General features: G+C 36.1%; 1 protein-coding gene across 8 annotated transcripts in view; it reads left to right on the top strand.

Annotated features, from left to right (window-relative positions):
- Nucleotides 1-15,094, top strand: part of GRID1 (glutamate ionotropic receptor delta type subunit 1) — a 522,559-nt gene that overhangs the window by 417,219 nt on the left and 90,246 nt on the right. For all 8 annotated transcript variants that reach the window (XM_426488.7, XM_015288029.4, XM_025151671.3 and 5 more), the window contains one exon: nucleotides 1,505-1,624. In XM_426488.7, coding sequence (XP_426488.2) covers nucleotides 1,505-1,624 — 120 coding nt within the window. The remainder of the gene's footprint in view (nucleotides 1-1,504; nucleotides 1,625-15,094) is intronic.

Raw genomic sequence — 15,094 nt, 5'->3', positions numbered from 1 at the left:
AGAAGTAGTCACATAGATAGATGTGTTCATTTGTTGTAATTCTTTTGTTAAGAAAGCCCAAGGAGCTCAAGGGGCCAATCAACAACAACGTTTAAGTTTTAGGTTCCAATTACTGCTGCTCAGCTAGCTTTGGAAGTTGAGCACTGTTAAATATCTCTTTTTGTGGTGTAGCCCAGAGCAAATGCAATGTGATTTAGCTAAGTTGTTTAAACTGTCTTAGTGTGTTGAATTAATCAAATATGAACAGTACTGTGACTTTACAGATGCATGGTAACCTCTTATACAAAAGGTATTTGATCACAAATACTAGTTGAAAAAGTACTCATACAAATACATGCTAAAGTTGTTAAAGTAAAAGCAACCTGTTTATATAAAGCAGTGGTTGCTCTGAAAGTAATGCCTCCTGCTTGTTTCCATAGAAATTACAACAGATACAAAGCACGATAATACTATTCGATAGAGCACATTCTCAGCTACAGAACAGTCTTTCTCAACATAATCACCATCATTAGCTATGCCTTTTTTGCTAGTGATGAACAAGAGCCTGCATACCGTGCTTGGAGAAATCTGCACTAGCAGAGGTGACCTGCTGTAGCCACTGCTAAAATGTACCACCCACTACCTCTCTCTGCTCACATCCACTGTTTGGTCTCCATAAAATTCATCAAGTGTCAATGAATGTCAGTGGGTGCCATTTTTTTCCACATGGAAGAGTTCATTTCCACCTCTTTGCTTCATATGCACTTCCACGTCAGACACTGCTCTTTCATACTGCCCCTCTGCTGCTGTCTGTCACATGGCAACAAAATGTAATGGAATATTGGTGGGAAGATTCAGCCTGTACTGTCATGCCACCAACAGGCGCCTCTGACATCGTGGGCCAACATAATAAAATAGCTGGCATTACTTTCAAAGTAGCCCATGTATATTGACAAAATGTTCTTGCTCTAGTGCTGTGTAATGCTCTGACATTCTTAAGAAACGTGAACTTTTGTTACTAAATTAAATAAGAATTTAAGTTCATCTCAAGTTTCTTTGCTGCAAACACAAAATTTAGTGATGCATTTACAGAGAGGTTTTAAAAGTTCTTAAAATTTCATCTTTTCTTCATGCCTCTCCTTCACGTACAGCAAGTATTACTTTTTCTTCTGGACTTGGAGTTCAGGCCTTTGAATTCAACTCCAGAACTCAACTGACTGCTTTCAGTTACACTGGCAGGACTGTTGTCTCATGTTCCATCGCAGTCCTGTTTGCTAGGGACCTGAATGACTTCTTAATACAATTTACAGTGGATATGTTAGTGTTATAGCCATTTCCTCAAAAGACTATGTGTTGTTTTTTTTGTGTGTGTGGCAGTATTTGAACTGTTGAAGAACATGTGGTTGCTACATTTAAGTTTGTGGTAAACATTTTCAGAGTGGATTTGTCATATCTTTAATAAAAAATGAGTGTTTATAAAGGCAAATTTTTTCTACTGTAAAATGTTTGAAAATTGTTTCTTTAGGGCCATATAACTGGACTTACTGGTGTTATGGAGTTCAGAGAAGATGGCGCCAACCCCTATGTTCAGTTTGAAATACTGGGCACTAGCTACAGTGAAACATTTGGCAAAGATGTCCGGAGGGTAAAGACAAGCTTTTCTCTTCTGTTTTCCTCTAAATAATATAAATTCTATTTTACAGGATAAAATGTTATTTTCTGAGAATGAGTTACCACTACACCATAGAAGAAATTTACTATAAAAGAAATATTTTCTAATTTCTCCCACATTTAAGTGTTGAAAGTTAATTTCATTCTAGTAGAGTCCTGCAAGTTGTTTCCACATGTACAATAATGATACAGTACGGTAACAGTACTATGAACATAATAGTTAAGAGTGCACAATTCTACTCATACTTTATTTTTAATTAATATACCATTGCTATAATTGACACTTGTTTTTACTAAGGAAGCTAACTGTAATTATAAATTATCTAAACATAGAAAGGTGTAAGATATAACTGCCTTAAGAATTTGAAATAAATAAAGTAGAAACCTCTAGAGAAGATAATTTGAGAAACAGCTGATGTTATATTGTACAAAGTAAAGGATAAGCTACTGGTGGTAGCTAGTGGAACAAGGACCAACTAGGATTAGATGACAGAATGGTTCCATATGGTCACTAATATAAAATGTCATCAGTGAGAAGGCTACCAAGAACTTGTTTGTGCAGAGGGAATGCTTCAGAAATAGTTGAAACTCTGAATTGAACAGTAAGGTTTTGGTTGGAACATAGTCTACAAACTGTCCCTATACTGGTCATCTGGTTTAAATGCTAATATTATATAGTCAGTGGCTCCTGTATTATGAAGAGTTGAGAAGGGCAAATTCCATACAGAATTAACGTTTGTTATATTTTTTTTCATTTGACCATTCATTTATGTGTTTTATTTTTATTCGCCTGAATTATACCAGCCTAAATGAAAAAAGAAGAACTTGTATTTACATTATCTTCTTAAATAGCTCAACCTGAGGTTCAGAGTATACTTTGGCATGATTATTCGGGACATGCAGCCAAAACTTTGCATATCTGTTAGGATTTCCAAAGAAGGAAAAAAAAAAAGCATTTGAACTGCATAAAGGTAATATAATTGAAAACCATCCATTGCTAGAACATGTCTCAGAAGACTTCAGATTGGCTATGTACCCTCCTGTATTGTCATGACCAGAAAAGGCTATTTGTCAGTCCACTGTACTTAATTTCTAGAAGTTTTCTACTGCAAATAGGTGTGAGTACTAGCTGAGTGATGAAGAAATAAGGTCGTTTTGGAAGTAGTGTTGCTGATTTAATAAACCAGAATTGGCATAGGAGGCCTAGGAAGAAATTCAGCTTTATAAGCAGTACATATGTGAGTTTATGGACAAGTACATAAAACTAGAATCCAATTCTGTTTCAGATGATTTGGGAGTATTCTGCTGTGTATCTAACTGCCACTACAGAAAAATCTGAGTCTCCTGTCAGTGCCGTGTTATCCTCAGCAGACATCTCAGATGCCATGGGGCAACTTGTTCAGTTCCATTTTGATATACGCTTCCCAAATGACTTTGAATAAATCACATACTCATTTTGTGCTTTGATTTCATTTTCAGTAAAATTGGCATAATTATCATGCAGAATGTTTGAGGCCTTAAATGAAAACTAGTATGTGTTAGTATATGTTATTACTTTTTTTAATATAATGTGCATTTCATGTATATATAGAAGGTCTGACTTCAATATGTGGAGCACAGTGACCATGGTGGGGTGTAATCCAGATGTGTGGAGGTAACTAACGTAGTAGTAAAAAGAGACTTCAAGGCAAAGAAATGTGAAAAAAGGCCAAGTTGGAAGTTAACAAAAATGGCTGAATTGACATAATACTGATCACTTTGATACCTAATTTGCTAGTTTTTAATTAGGTGATTAATAGAGAAAAGCTTAACTCTTTGGATGTTAAATGCAGAACATATTTTCAGAAATGAAAGGGAGTATAATTCTGAATGGGTAGAAAACTATTGGCTGTATAATACTACTGTGAGTTAAAATCTAGTTCTGAAAATGAATCTTTTAGTCTGGAAAGGAGAGTGAGAAAGAGAGGGGCAGAGGCTGAGAGCAAAAATTCAGCAATATGCAAGAGCACATGCCCAGCAGTCTACAGAAAAACTGAATAGAAGATATTTCTCAGAGCAAAACTACCATGGAACTAGTAGTATTCAATTATTTTGACAGCCTGACTTTTTATTATTGCAGCAAAAATATGTCATATCTCAGAAGTATTTTTAAAAGCTTCAGAAGTTGTTCTTGTCTTTATATTATTTGAGTGAGAGATCAATTCTGATTTATTGTCAGTTGTTTCCATATCAGCCTTTCTGTGGATTTAGCTGTGGAGGGGCACTTTCTCATGAAAACACAAGTTTCTTTCTGCATGGTTTTCCTTACCTCTATATGGAAATCTTCTGTACCTGTTCATTCCTGCCTTGACCCTAAAAAAAGCCTTTATACTTAGGATCTGTGACAGTGTGGAGCAAAGGAATATAATGCTCAGTGTTGAGGCTTAGAGTGAATCCAGTTAAAAGCTAAGGTACCATAAGACTCAGCATTCATTAGTGAGTCTCTCAGTAATCATTTTCATCAGAAGAGTCCTAGGAGCAAATTGATGAGGGTAACCCAAATCTGGCAGGAATTTATAGGACTTTTTTGTAAAGGCAACTTGATTCTCAGCAGTTTCCTGAGATCTTGTCTTTTTGCAACCATGATTGTTTTTCATTCCCCACAGGTGTGATTGAATTATGAGTGCAAGTAAATACATGTATTTCCTGTCTCGGTATATATTTTCCTTTCTACCAGAACTGTTGCATTGTGTTTCTGTGGCAAAGGCTGATAGTGACTTCCATTTACTTTTTGTGTATTCTCTTTTAGATTGTTTAGGCAGACCTTAATGGAAGGAAAACTTCAGAAAATGCTATATTATCTTTGGTTTCATTACAAAAGAGTGGGAGCAATCCCTTAAGTCTACTGTCTTGCTTTTCAAAAGGTTTGGGTGATTGCCTTCTATTCTGTGTAGATTGCCTTCTATTCTTCATACACTGTGTGCATATGGAGTTTGAGAAAGCATGGCATGTTCATACTTAAAAAAAGAGAGCACCATGCGTTGACCAGTCAAGACGTAAGAAGGTTGAAGATTAGGATTGTCAAAGAAACTGAAAAGATTTAAATGCCTATTACTTGATGATTGTTGTATGATTCATGTTCCACGTGTATGGTAAACACCTTCAAAGTAGCAACCCAAGCATTTGTATATTTTAAAAACACCTAAAAGGCCTAAAACCTGGGGGGGTACAGAGACTGTAAAAAGTATAAAACATAATGGAATAACACCATCAAGGGAAAAGACTAAGTAAGGAATTTTAATAGCTGATGCCACACAAATGTTTTAAATTCGGTGACATTGGAGTGAAAGAATCAGTGAATGGAAAACAAGCATAACTTGGAGGAGCAGAGGAATAAAAGAAAAAAGTGGTGTAAACTGTTCAGGTGAAACCTGTGAAACAGCTGGAATAGCCTGTTATTTTCAAAGGCCTTTGAGATTTTAATTGTCAGCTGATAGACACTTTCTTCTCATTTCACTTCTCATGCCTACTCCCCGTGCTAGACTGTATGCATCAAGTCCAGCATCAGCCCTTATTCCTATCGTTGCTGGAATACCACCACACACTCTTCCTCTGAACATAGAGTTTACCAACATCTCTCTCTTTCTCATTTAATTTTTTTTTTTGTCCTTTATTCATTCATTTATTTTTACCTACACTCAATCATTTAGGCTGGAAAAGATCCTTAGTGCCACAGGGGACATGGATGGGTAAAGTTTATTTACATTTTTATGTCTTCTATCTTAAGCGTCCTTTGGTTCATTCCCAGCACTGGCAGTGGCTGAAGGTGGTCATTAAGTTGTTTTGCTTCATTGACTCACTGTTCCCAGCTGTAGCATGGAGTTGAGGGTACTTAGCTGCTTTGTGGAATGTTTTAACTCTGATAGAAAAGGATTATAACAAAAATATTTAACTGCTAACATCAAGAAATTGAATGAATCATATTATTAAAAACTGTATATGCCTAAGCACAGGGAAGACATCCCTTCAGAGCCAGTTTGTAATTGTCAGTGGTAAACTATGCTATCACAGTACAAGCGGTGTGAAGTGGGAAAGGAGGTCATGACTATGTTAATTTCCTTTCTGCTCATCATCTGTATTATTAAGTGTTATTAATAAGAACCTTTCTGTAACTTTCTGAACATCTGTGCAGGTTCATAATTCTTATATTTCTGCTCTTAGATGAATTTTCCACAATATAATAGCTTAATTATCCATCTGTGAGAGCAAAAATAAGGGAGTCGAGGCCCCAGGGTAGTATTCATAGCAGCTTACTAACTCCCAGTGATCTCCTGAGATATAAACTCGCTTGTCCCATTTGTCCACATATACAGAGAATATAATAACACGTAGCTGCCCTTGTAGGCTTAGTTAGATAATACATGTAAGGAGCTTTGAGATTATCTTCATCTTCATCCCTGGCAAGAAGAGCCTATGTAAGAAATCATATTCTTGTTCAGGATACTTTATGACAGGGATTATATAAATATACATATATTATACATTATGTATGTGTGTGTGTGTATATATATGTATATGTTTGGAGCAGTTTGCAGTTCTTCCCCAAGCTGGCTGGAATGAAGGCGGAATTAATGGTTTACACGCATACTGTATTTCACAGGAAATATTCTGTTCAAAACAATAACATTTACCATTGGTTATATATGTCAATTGGTGTGTTTTCAATCTTTTTAAAGTAGATTTTCTTGAAAGACAATCTGCTTCCTAAACAGTCATATGTGTTTCATACAGTACCTCTGAGGAAGGTTTGAGGAGTTACTCTTTTGTGATATATTCCAAAGTTACTGAACCCCCCTTTTTGGAGCCTGATAAAATTCTTTGATTGCTATGTTTAGATGAAGTTTCATCTTCATCATGATGAGAAACCCTATGCTTCTTGCTAATTGCAAAAAGGAACAGCATTTTTAGGAATCTGCAGTATTAAGTGCTTTCATCTGTAAGAATATTGCCAAGTTGCATCATATGTCAGTAAAAGTTACGTACTGAAGAGAATTATCTTAGGTGCTTACAACTGTAATTGAATCAGTTTTACTCATATTGAAAAATGCCTAACTAAATTTCCTTACTTTAGACTTAAAACAGATGCTTGTTCACTGTCAGAGCACTTTGTAAACATGCACTTGGGAATAGTAATTCAGTTCGGTGTGTGTTGACAAAGTGTCTTTCAGCTGAGAAATAGGACTGGAGCCTTGACTACTTGTGATCTCTAAAGACCCTCTGTTACTTGACAAGGGAAAGGGGTAATAGTCTTATTATGGGTAGAATGCAGTTCTTGCGTGTTCACATTTGGTTTAATTTTTCCTTTCTGCTTGAGTGGATTAAGTATCATGATAGAATAATTTGGAAAAGAGATTATTAAGGTTTTTCCTATAAACATACTCTGTCAAACCAAAGATAAATATAGAATATTTTCTTCAAAATAATAAACCTCCTTCATTCTCAGTGGTACTTTTCTCTTCAAGATGAATGTGAGAAGTAAAAATAAATGTATTTCTTGCAAATCCTGTAAGTTGAATTATTCATGGTGAAAAGTACAGCCGAACATAGAGGAGTACAATAGAAGAAATATGAAGAACCTGGGTGTTTTTATTCTAAAATGAAGTAGAGTCCCTTTTTGCCCAAGTTCTGCAAATGAGTTCTTTGTTTTGGCAATTGAAATATTTTATGTTCTGCATGCTTTCATTGGAAAACTATAGCTGAATTATTCTACTCAATAACCGAAAAAAAAGTTGGTTTGGAAATGCTTTTTGTTGCAAATCTGACACATTAAAAAAAAATTCTTTATTTCATTTTATTTATGTTTGGGAAAATATTGCCTGCAGGACCTGTACTTTGTGTAAACTGTAACTTGTATTTGCAAACACAAAATACCCTGGAAATATTTGCAAATAGACCAGTGTCAACCCTCAGTAAGAGAAATGTCTTGCAGATTTATTTGGAATTCCTCTAAGCATAAGATCTTGCTGGTATTCTCCATTGGAACATTGTCTGGCTGTTTACATGACATTTTCACAGCATGAATCTTGAGGCTAGGTTTCAAAAAAGCAGCCACATCTTGGTTATAAGCAAGAGACAGGATACCTACAGTGATTAAGACCCTGCTGAGTCTTCTACATCCCATACGCATCACTGCTTGTATTTAACATATTCTAATGAATCTTGGGTGTAACATTTTTCTTTGCACAATATATTGTGCCGTATTGTGGAATATTGCACAAAAGTGAGGCATTAAGAGGATTAAAATCAGCTTTGTACAAAATAATTACATCTTTAATTCTGGAGTTTTCATCAAAGCTCCTGTAATTTAGTTATGGGTCTTAGGAGAGTATTGAAAGTGAGATGAAGAGAAAACCCATTTCAGTAGATGAGTTCACATAGAATTCTGTTCTCATCTGTGCCTTGTGCAGTTGTTTCCATGTGGAAGCAGGTCAGAATTTGTGAGCTACGCACAAAGAAAATAGGAAATACTGGAAAACAACTTCACAAATTCTAAGGTGAGAAATTACTCAGTGTTCCTTCTTGCACAGCATCAGTGTGGAACTACACAATAACCACACCCTCCAGAAATGAATGACAGTCTGACTGTCTGAATTTCCCACTCTAAGAAATATCTTCAAATCATTATGATTAAAAATCACACCAGTATGAGAAGAATTTGCTGTAAGGTGTCAGACATGTTTTTTAGCATAGTATCTCCTTAGCAAAATCTCTTTGAAAGATACTGTTAGCACCAAAAATTATTTTAACTAACCAAATCAAATTGATGTCATCTTGGCTTTCATGAACATATAAACTAGATCTTGTAGCTCTTCATTTTTAGCCTGATTTCAGTGCCAGGGACAGTTGCAAGGACTGCATGTTGATGGAAACCATGCAACAGTTTCCTTTGGTAGTGTTTGAAATGTGTTTAATTCTGCTAATCATTATTGTTGCCTTCTGTCATTTGGTAAGCTGCAACCACATGCAGCTGCATGGAGGAATCTATTATTTCAGCAGCAATTTTCAAATTCTATGAAGTCTTCATCTATATATTGTTCTGATACATTCAATATCAGAATATATGTCTATGATATGATCTATCTATATGATATATGTCTAAAGGTGGACAATTGATTGTAGGCAGTTAAGCTATTTGGTTGTGGCACGTAATCAGATTTGATAAGAAAAATGACAGTTTCAACCTTCTTGTTTAGCTCTATTAAAATAACAGAAACAGAAGTTTAAACATTTTCTCTTTTATCTTTTGTTTCTTCCACTTCGTGTTGAAGCATATGACTGAATGCTAGTAAATACTCACTGCTCACATTATCAAAAGTCAACTTTAATGGCAGAACTTCCTAGTGATCAGCTGAGATGTGGGACATGAAGAATTTGTAGGTCACACTGTGCCACAAACTATCTGACTTGATTTAGCTCAGTTCCTTAGTTTCATTATATTTTAAAAATAAATAAGTAAATAATAACTTTAATTCCTTGATTTACTCTTTTGAAAAGATGTATGCAAAGGGCATTGGAGTTCTGATTGAACCTCTTTGTACAAACTGGCTAACAACATTTGGCAGAGATTGCCTGTCAGTGTTTGAGTTCCCAGCACAAATACCTTTAAATTCAGTACCTTCTGTTTTCAAATGACAATGGAAACGCTCAGTCTAACAGATATTCAAACAAAGCACAATCTGTATGCAGTGTGAACTTGTGTCAAGGAAAGAATTCTGAAATACACCTGCTCTAGAACTACAGTATCCCTTGATGTATGAATAAATGAATTTATATACTTGGGTAAAATAAACAGGCACAATAAAACTTGTTTTCTATTCCGAGACATCTTTTTACTGCAATGGTGACATTATCAGGTATAGCTGGTAACTCACAAAATGGAAGATTCTTTCTGAGCATGATGCCTACGTATCAGGCTATCAGATTATGATCAGATTATTGTATGTCTGTATTTTTAATACATTAAGTGACTGATGTACAGAAGTATTTATAGAGCTCGTCTGCCATATGATCATGAACAGGAAACATTTTTATGTAAAATGTTTACACCACGATATATTTAATAATATATTAACATGTACATACATTTTAGATGATTGCCAGCATGAAAAAGAGTATATGAGCAGAGGACAATACCAGTTAAAAAATATTGACAGTATTTTAAAAAGCCAATTCTATGTCTTGTTGCAGGCTATAATAGAATCATAGAATGGCCTGGGTTGAAAAGGACCATAATGATCATCTAGTTTCAACCCCTTATTAAATGGAACAGTGCATTTAAATTCTGCCTTAAATTGAATCCCCGAGGTGCAAAAAAAAAAAAACCCCACCAAGCGCACAACAAATGTATTGAATACCAAACTCACAAAATCCACTGTTGATGGAGATTATCGGGAACAATTTCTAGTGATTGAATCTTTCAGAGGGATCACTCTGTGTGACCTAGGAAGTCACTCCCTAGCTATTTTAACTGAAAAATGTTGTCAGTAGCCTGGATGGAAAATTGGGTAAAGGTAATTTTCTTAGATGGCTGGATTCCAGGTCATGCTGAGCTTAAAAGATTGTTAACAACTGAAATGACATCTGGATCTGAAATGATGTAGCATAATGAGTATCACAAAGAAGGGCTGTACTTTGTTGGCGGAGATCTCCCAAACACAACTGTTATTTCATGAAGGCAGGGCAGACTCAGAAAGCTGTTAGTACAGCGCAGACCAGACAGAAATGTCACGTAGATCTAAAGCCTGGTATCTGCACAGGCCAAATCACCTTTACAGTCAAAATTGTCTTATGAACAGTTGCAAAAAAAAAAAACAGCTGACTACATGCTGAAAGCACATCAAGTTTTTATAAATAGAATATTACAAAGAATAAAGCACGCATGATACTAGTACAGTATTCCATCTGTGAATTTAAGATGCCACAAAGAGCCAGAGTGATTCAGCTCTCTTTCCTTATTCATTACTAACTTTTGTATTGTGCTTAGAGATCACTGGTTGAAGGATGCTGCCTATTATCATTTAATTCATCAAATGAATGAAGTAAATCTGTTTGAAACAGCACTTCTTTAATTTATTCAACCAGCTCTGGTCTATAAACATATGCTTCACTTACAACAATACCTTTTGTATGAAAGAACAAGCTGTAAAGTTCTGTGTGCTGAATGATGAGATTTGAAGAACTCTCAGGTATTGGGCTATATTGTAAAGCAGATAGATTGGGAAAGAATCCACAGAGTCTGTTATAGTGGAGAAGTCAAAGAGAAATATGCTACTGTTCATTATCAAGCCAAGCAGGTAGCCAGATACAGGCTTATTTGTTTTTGTTTTAGGAAACGAAACTGTGTAAGAATAGTTGCTTCTGACATAAGTTATTTGTTTAAAATTGAGCTGCCTAGCTCAGCTTCCCTCAATATCAGAACAAGAAGAAAAAGGATTTGTTTAGTTGTAGCAGTGAATTCCTCTCAGTCAGAATACCACCAGAAGGTCCCTTCCTACTGCTTTGCTTCAGGACAAGTGCTTGCATTTGTTCAAGCTCTGTCTGAAGTTCCTTTGCTTTCTTGTCTGGTCTTGCTGCTTCTGCTACTGTCAGAAAACTTTGATAACAAGTGTTGAGGCAATTCTTGTCTCCTCTGTGTGCTGTGTTCTGGGGTAGTATGTCTGGTGAAACTGGTGATGGCAGTTTTTGTTGTATGCAGTTAACTAACAATTTGATGATCTTACTGACCTGACAAGTTAATCTTTGGTTTTAGCAGGTTGACCCACTGTTTCTCCCTGTGTTGTTTGTCCTAAGGCTTCAGATTCTTAAAGTTTTACTAGTTGATAAAGTAGATAGTTGAGCTGATATCATCTAGGGATGGTATATGACTGATACTAGTTCAAAGTAGATAGTTGAGCTGATATCATCTAGGGATGGTATATGACTGATACTAGTTCCTGTTTGTTTGTTTTCAAGTAGGGACTGTAATAAGTAATAATAGTTTGGTAATAATTTATGTAACACAAAGGTTGATGGAGTGCAAAAAATAGATATTCTTTTACAAAGCAGTCTAATGCACTCAAAAAACAATACTTGGGCACGTAAATGATTGAAGGGCTGACAGCATTCAGTCCCTTACCAAAAAACTAGTTCTACACAAGCACAAGAATTGGCTTTTGCTTTCCCTCCATGGAGGGAAAAAACAAACTAATGCCCAGTAACTGGGAGCATGGATGGTATTTAATACTATGAGTTTCAGTTCAAGCAGTTCTAGCACCATCTATAATTTTCTCAAATGTGCAATTTATTCAGCCATAAAATTAATAAAACAGTAAGCATAAGTTAGGACATTCTTAGCAAGACTGCTGTCTGAACTGTATTGAATCTACGCTAAGCTCTCCCTTGCCCTCGGTACTCTCATTCAAGACCCCATACAACACCAGTCTACAAGGCCAGTGTACTACTTATGTTTCAGTAGCGCACCTAGGGGCTATGGTTTTGTTATACCAGAAAGTTGCACATATAGTTAGATATATTATGTAATAAATAAGCCATCTAGTTATGTATTCAGAAAACTGCTATGGTAGTTTTCCCATACTGTCAGAAAAACACTGTGGAAAGGTAAATTTTGAGAACATTCATTATTGGAACTCCTACGATGTGTTTGCTAACATTTGAGGCTTCAGATTTTTCCAGGATAGGTATAACAAGCACTGCTGCTCACTGTTCAAACCTACAATTAAAGCAACCCGAGGGGTTGATAAAGGAGCAGCTCTCTTCTGGATCTGAACCTGAAGTTGCATTTGCTTTTTTATTTTTTTTTTTGTCTCTTCTAAGTTTCAAAATAATTGGGTGTAAGGCATTTTTTGATAGTTTTCTGAGTTTGCACAGTGATATCACAAAGCAATTTCACTAGAAATTTTAGAGAGAGAGAAGCATTGCTTGTCCATGCTTTTACTGGGACAAAAAAGGGCAGAAGGGAGCATAAAATATTTACTTCATGTGCATGTAGGAAGCGCATCAAGCTTTTGTTATTATTTTTCATTAATTCTGATCAGTGTTTAGAGAACTTTTTCTCTATAGGCTTACCGAAAGGACATTCTAGAGCTTCTTTTATTGAGCACAGATAGGGAGCACAGTAACCAGTGAAGCAGAAAACACAGATTTGCTGGGTGAGCTAGCTTAAAATGAAAGGGTGAATCTGAATCCAGGGTACTGCCCACTGTGTCTGCTGCTCTCATTGTAGGATATCTCATTGGCTTTTGTAGTTAAAAGAGAATGCTCCATCTTCTCTACATACCTAGATAAATCTTTTCTCAGCGTCTTGTCTCTCTAGGTTTGATTCTCCTCCTATCACACACGCCCCAGTTTCATCCCCTGCTACAAGGTATTGTGTATTACACCCCACACGCCAGAAGCATCTCTCTGTGGAGAAAAGTCATCTGCCTCTGGGGAAGCCACGATCTCCCATTTCTCCAAGCCTCTTGGTGTGACCCCACACGCAATCTAGCTCTGAAAAAATTGGTGCCTTTCCCTGCTGCCTAACCACAGCCATTTAATAGAACATACCATACAGTCATACAGTGAAGAATTAAATATATTCCATCAATTCCACAAACCAATATGACAAACTAGAATTCAAATCAATATTGGTTTCTTTTTTGCTTTTATTTTGAATGATGCTGGTGGGTTGGTGAAAAGTCTGATGAAGTGTTACAAGATCTATAAGTATGTTATTTTAAGTGGTTTGATTTAATAAAAAATAAGGAAAAGAAGTGCCTACTGGTAAGTCTCAAAGGAAGAAAGTGAGAAGTTTTCATATGTTTTCATTATTTATGTGATGCATTGCCGTAGATTTTGCCTGTGGGTGGGATTACAAGACTTCTGTGTATTATCAATTCTAGTATGTCAGCCATGACTTACCACCTTCATAACGCTCTATCCAAGATGACTCCTGTTTGAGGCTTTTTAATAATCCATATACCATGATATTTCTCTATTTCTTCCATTCCCAAGAGGCAGGGCAAAGTAGTCATTTATCATAGCTCATAAGGAAGAAATATGAAAGGAAAATATGGGTTGGATTGCCTTTTGTTAATATATTCAACTTTCAGTGAGACTCAGATTTTATAAGGATTAAACTAAAGAGGTATTTTTCAGAATTAATCAAACATTTAAGGTATTGAATGGAAGTGCCTTTAGGACAATTATTGCACTTAATTTCACTATATAATTTACCTTGACTTTTCAGGCACACAGAAGAGACCATACCCTAGTGCTAGAGCTCAATTTTAGCAAGTATGCTGCAAACAAAATCTCTGAATTAACCTCCTTTGTGCGTCAAGGGAGTACATTACTGAACCCAGCAAGATGGCAGGGACTCTCAGCATTCTGGCAAATCATTTAGTTTCCCCATTGCTGACTTGATGTAATCACTGAGGTAGATTTGTAGAGTGTAACATAGTTTGATATTGGAAAAATATGATGAGGATACGAGAATAACTAGTGTCTGACAACTGATTCATCTGTGAAGAGTTGCAGGTGCCACCACTAAAACCTTTGTCTCTACCCCAGGGAGACTCTACTTGGGAAAAATCAATAACCATCATCTTAAGGGAAGCTTTCCAGTTGGAAAGGGTATTTCCTGGTAGAGGGAATGAGATTGGACATTCTTTTCTCTCTGATGTATGTGAAGCACATTAAGGTGAAGTTCATTGGCACTTCCTGGCATAAGGCAGCATTCTCCTATTTCCTATTTGCATTAATTTTAAGCTTCTGATGTTTTTTTTAATAGCTTTTTGTTTAGTTCAAGAAACAACGGTTTGCAATTTCTGCTTATTCTATATGTTGTTTATAATACCAGTTAGTTATAAAATGTCATTGGAAATTTATAAGTGCTCTTATATGGTTTTACTCTAATAAAAACAGGAAACAAGTATCCTTGTGTGAAATATATAAATTGCACTTATACATTATCCTCTGGCTTCAGTTGAGGAGAAGAGTATAATGCATTTATTGACCATTTACAACACTCCAGAGGTCAGCTGTGTGCTGCTCCTGTTGCCTACCAGATGATCTTTTTCAATTCTCACAGTTACTAAGCAAAATTGCACTTTAAAGACCTGCACTAGTTTGGCTGGTGTTTCTGTACAGGGGGATTTATGATAGGCGTTTTGAGGATTGATACTAAATTTTGGAGCTGTCAGTCTATTTTCTTACCAATGGAAAGGCTTTATGAGTAAAAGTAGAAGAGTCAGCTGTGTCTCCTGGAAGGAGGGGAGGAATTAGACCAGGAAAGATCTCTTCAGCCCCTTTCTCGCCTGTCTCTCCCTGTACAGCCTGCCCACATTAGTAATGCTCAGTTGCTCCATGATAGTTAATCAGGCTGTAGCAATGATTAAATACCCTTTCCTATAGTTGAATTAACTTT

The sequence above is a fragment of the Gallus gallus genome, chromosome 6 (assembly GCF_016699485.2).
Source record: "Gallus gallus isolate bGalGal1 chromosome 6, bGalGal1.mat.broiler.GRCg7b, whole genome shotgun sequence".
Taxonomy (NCBI): domain Eukaryota; kingdom Metazoa; phylum Chordata; class Aves; order Galliformes; family Phasianidae; genus Gallus; species Gallus gallus.
Note: the sequence above shows the minus strand (reverse complement) of the source record. Positions and strands in the feature narration are given on the sequence as shown.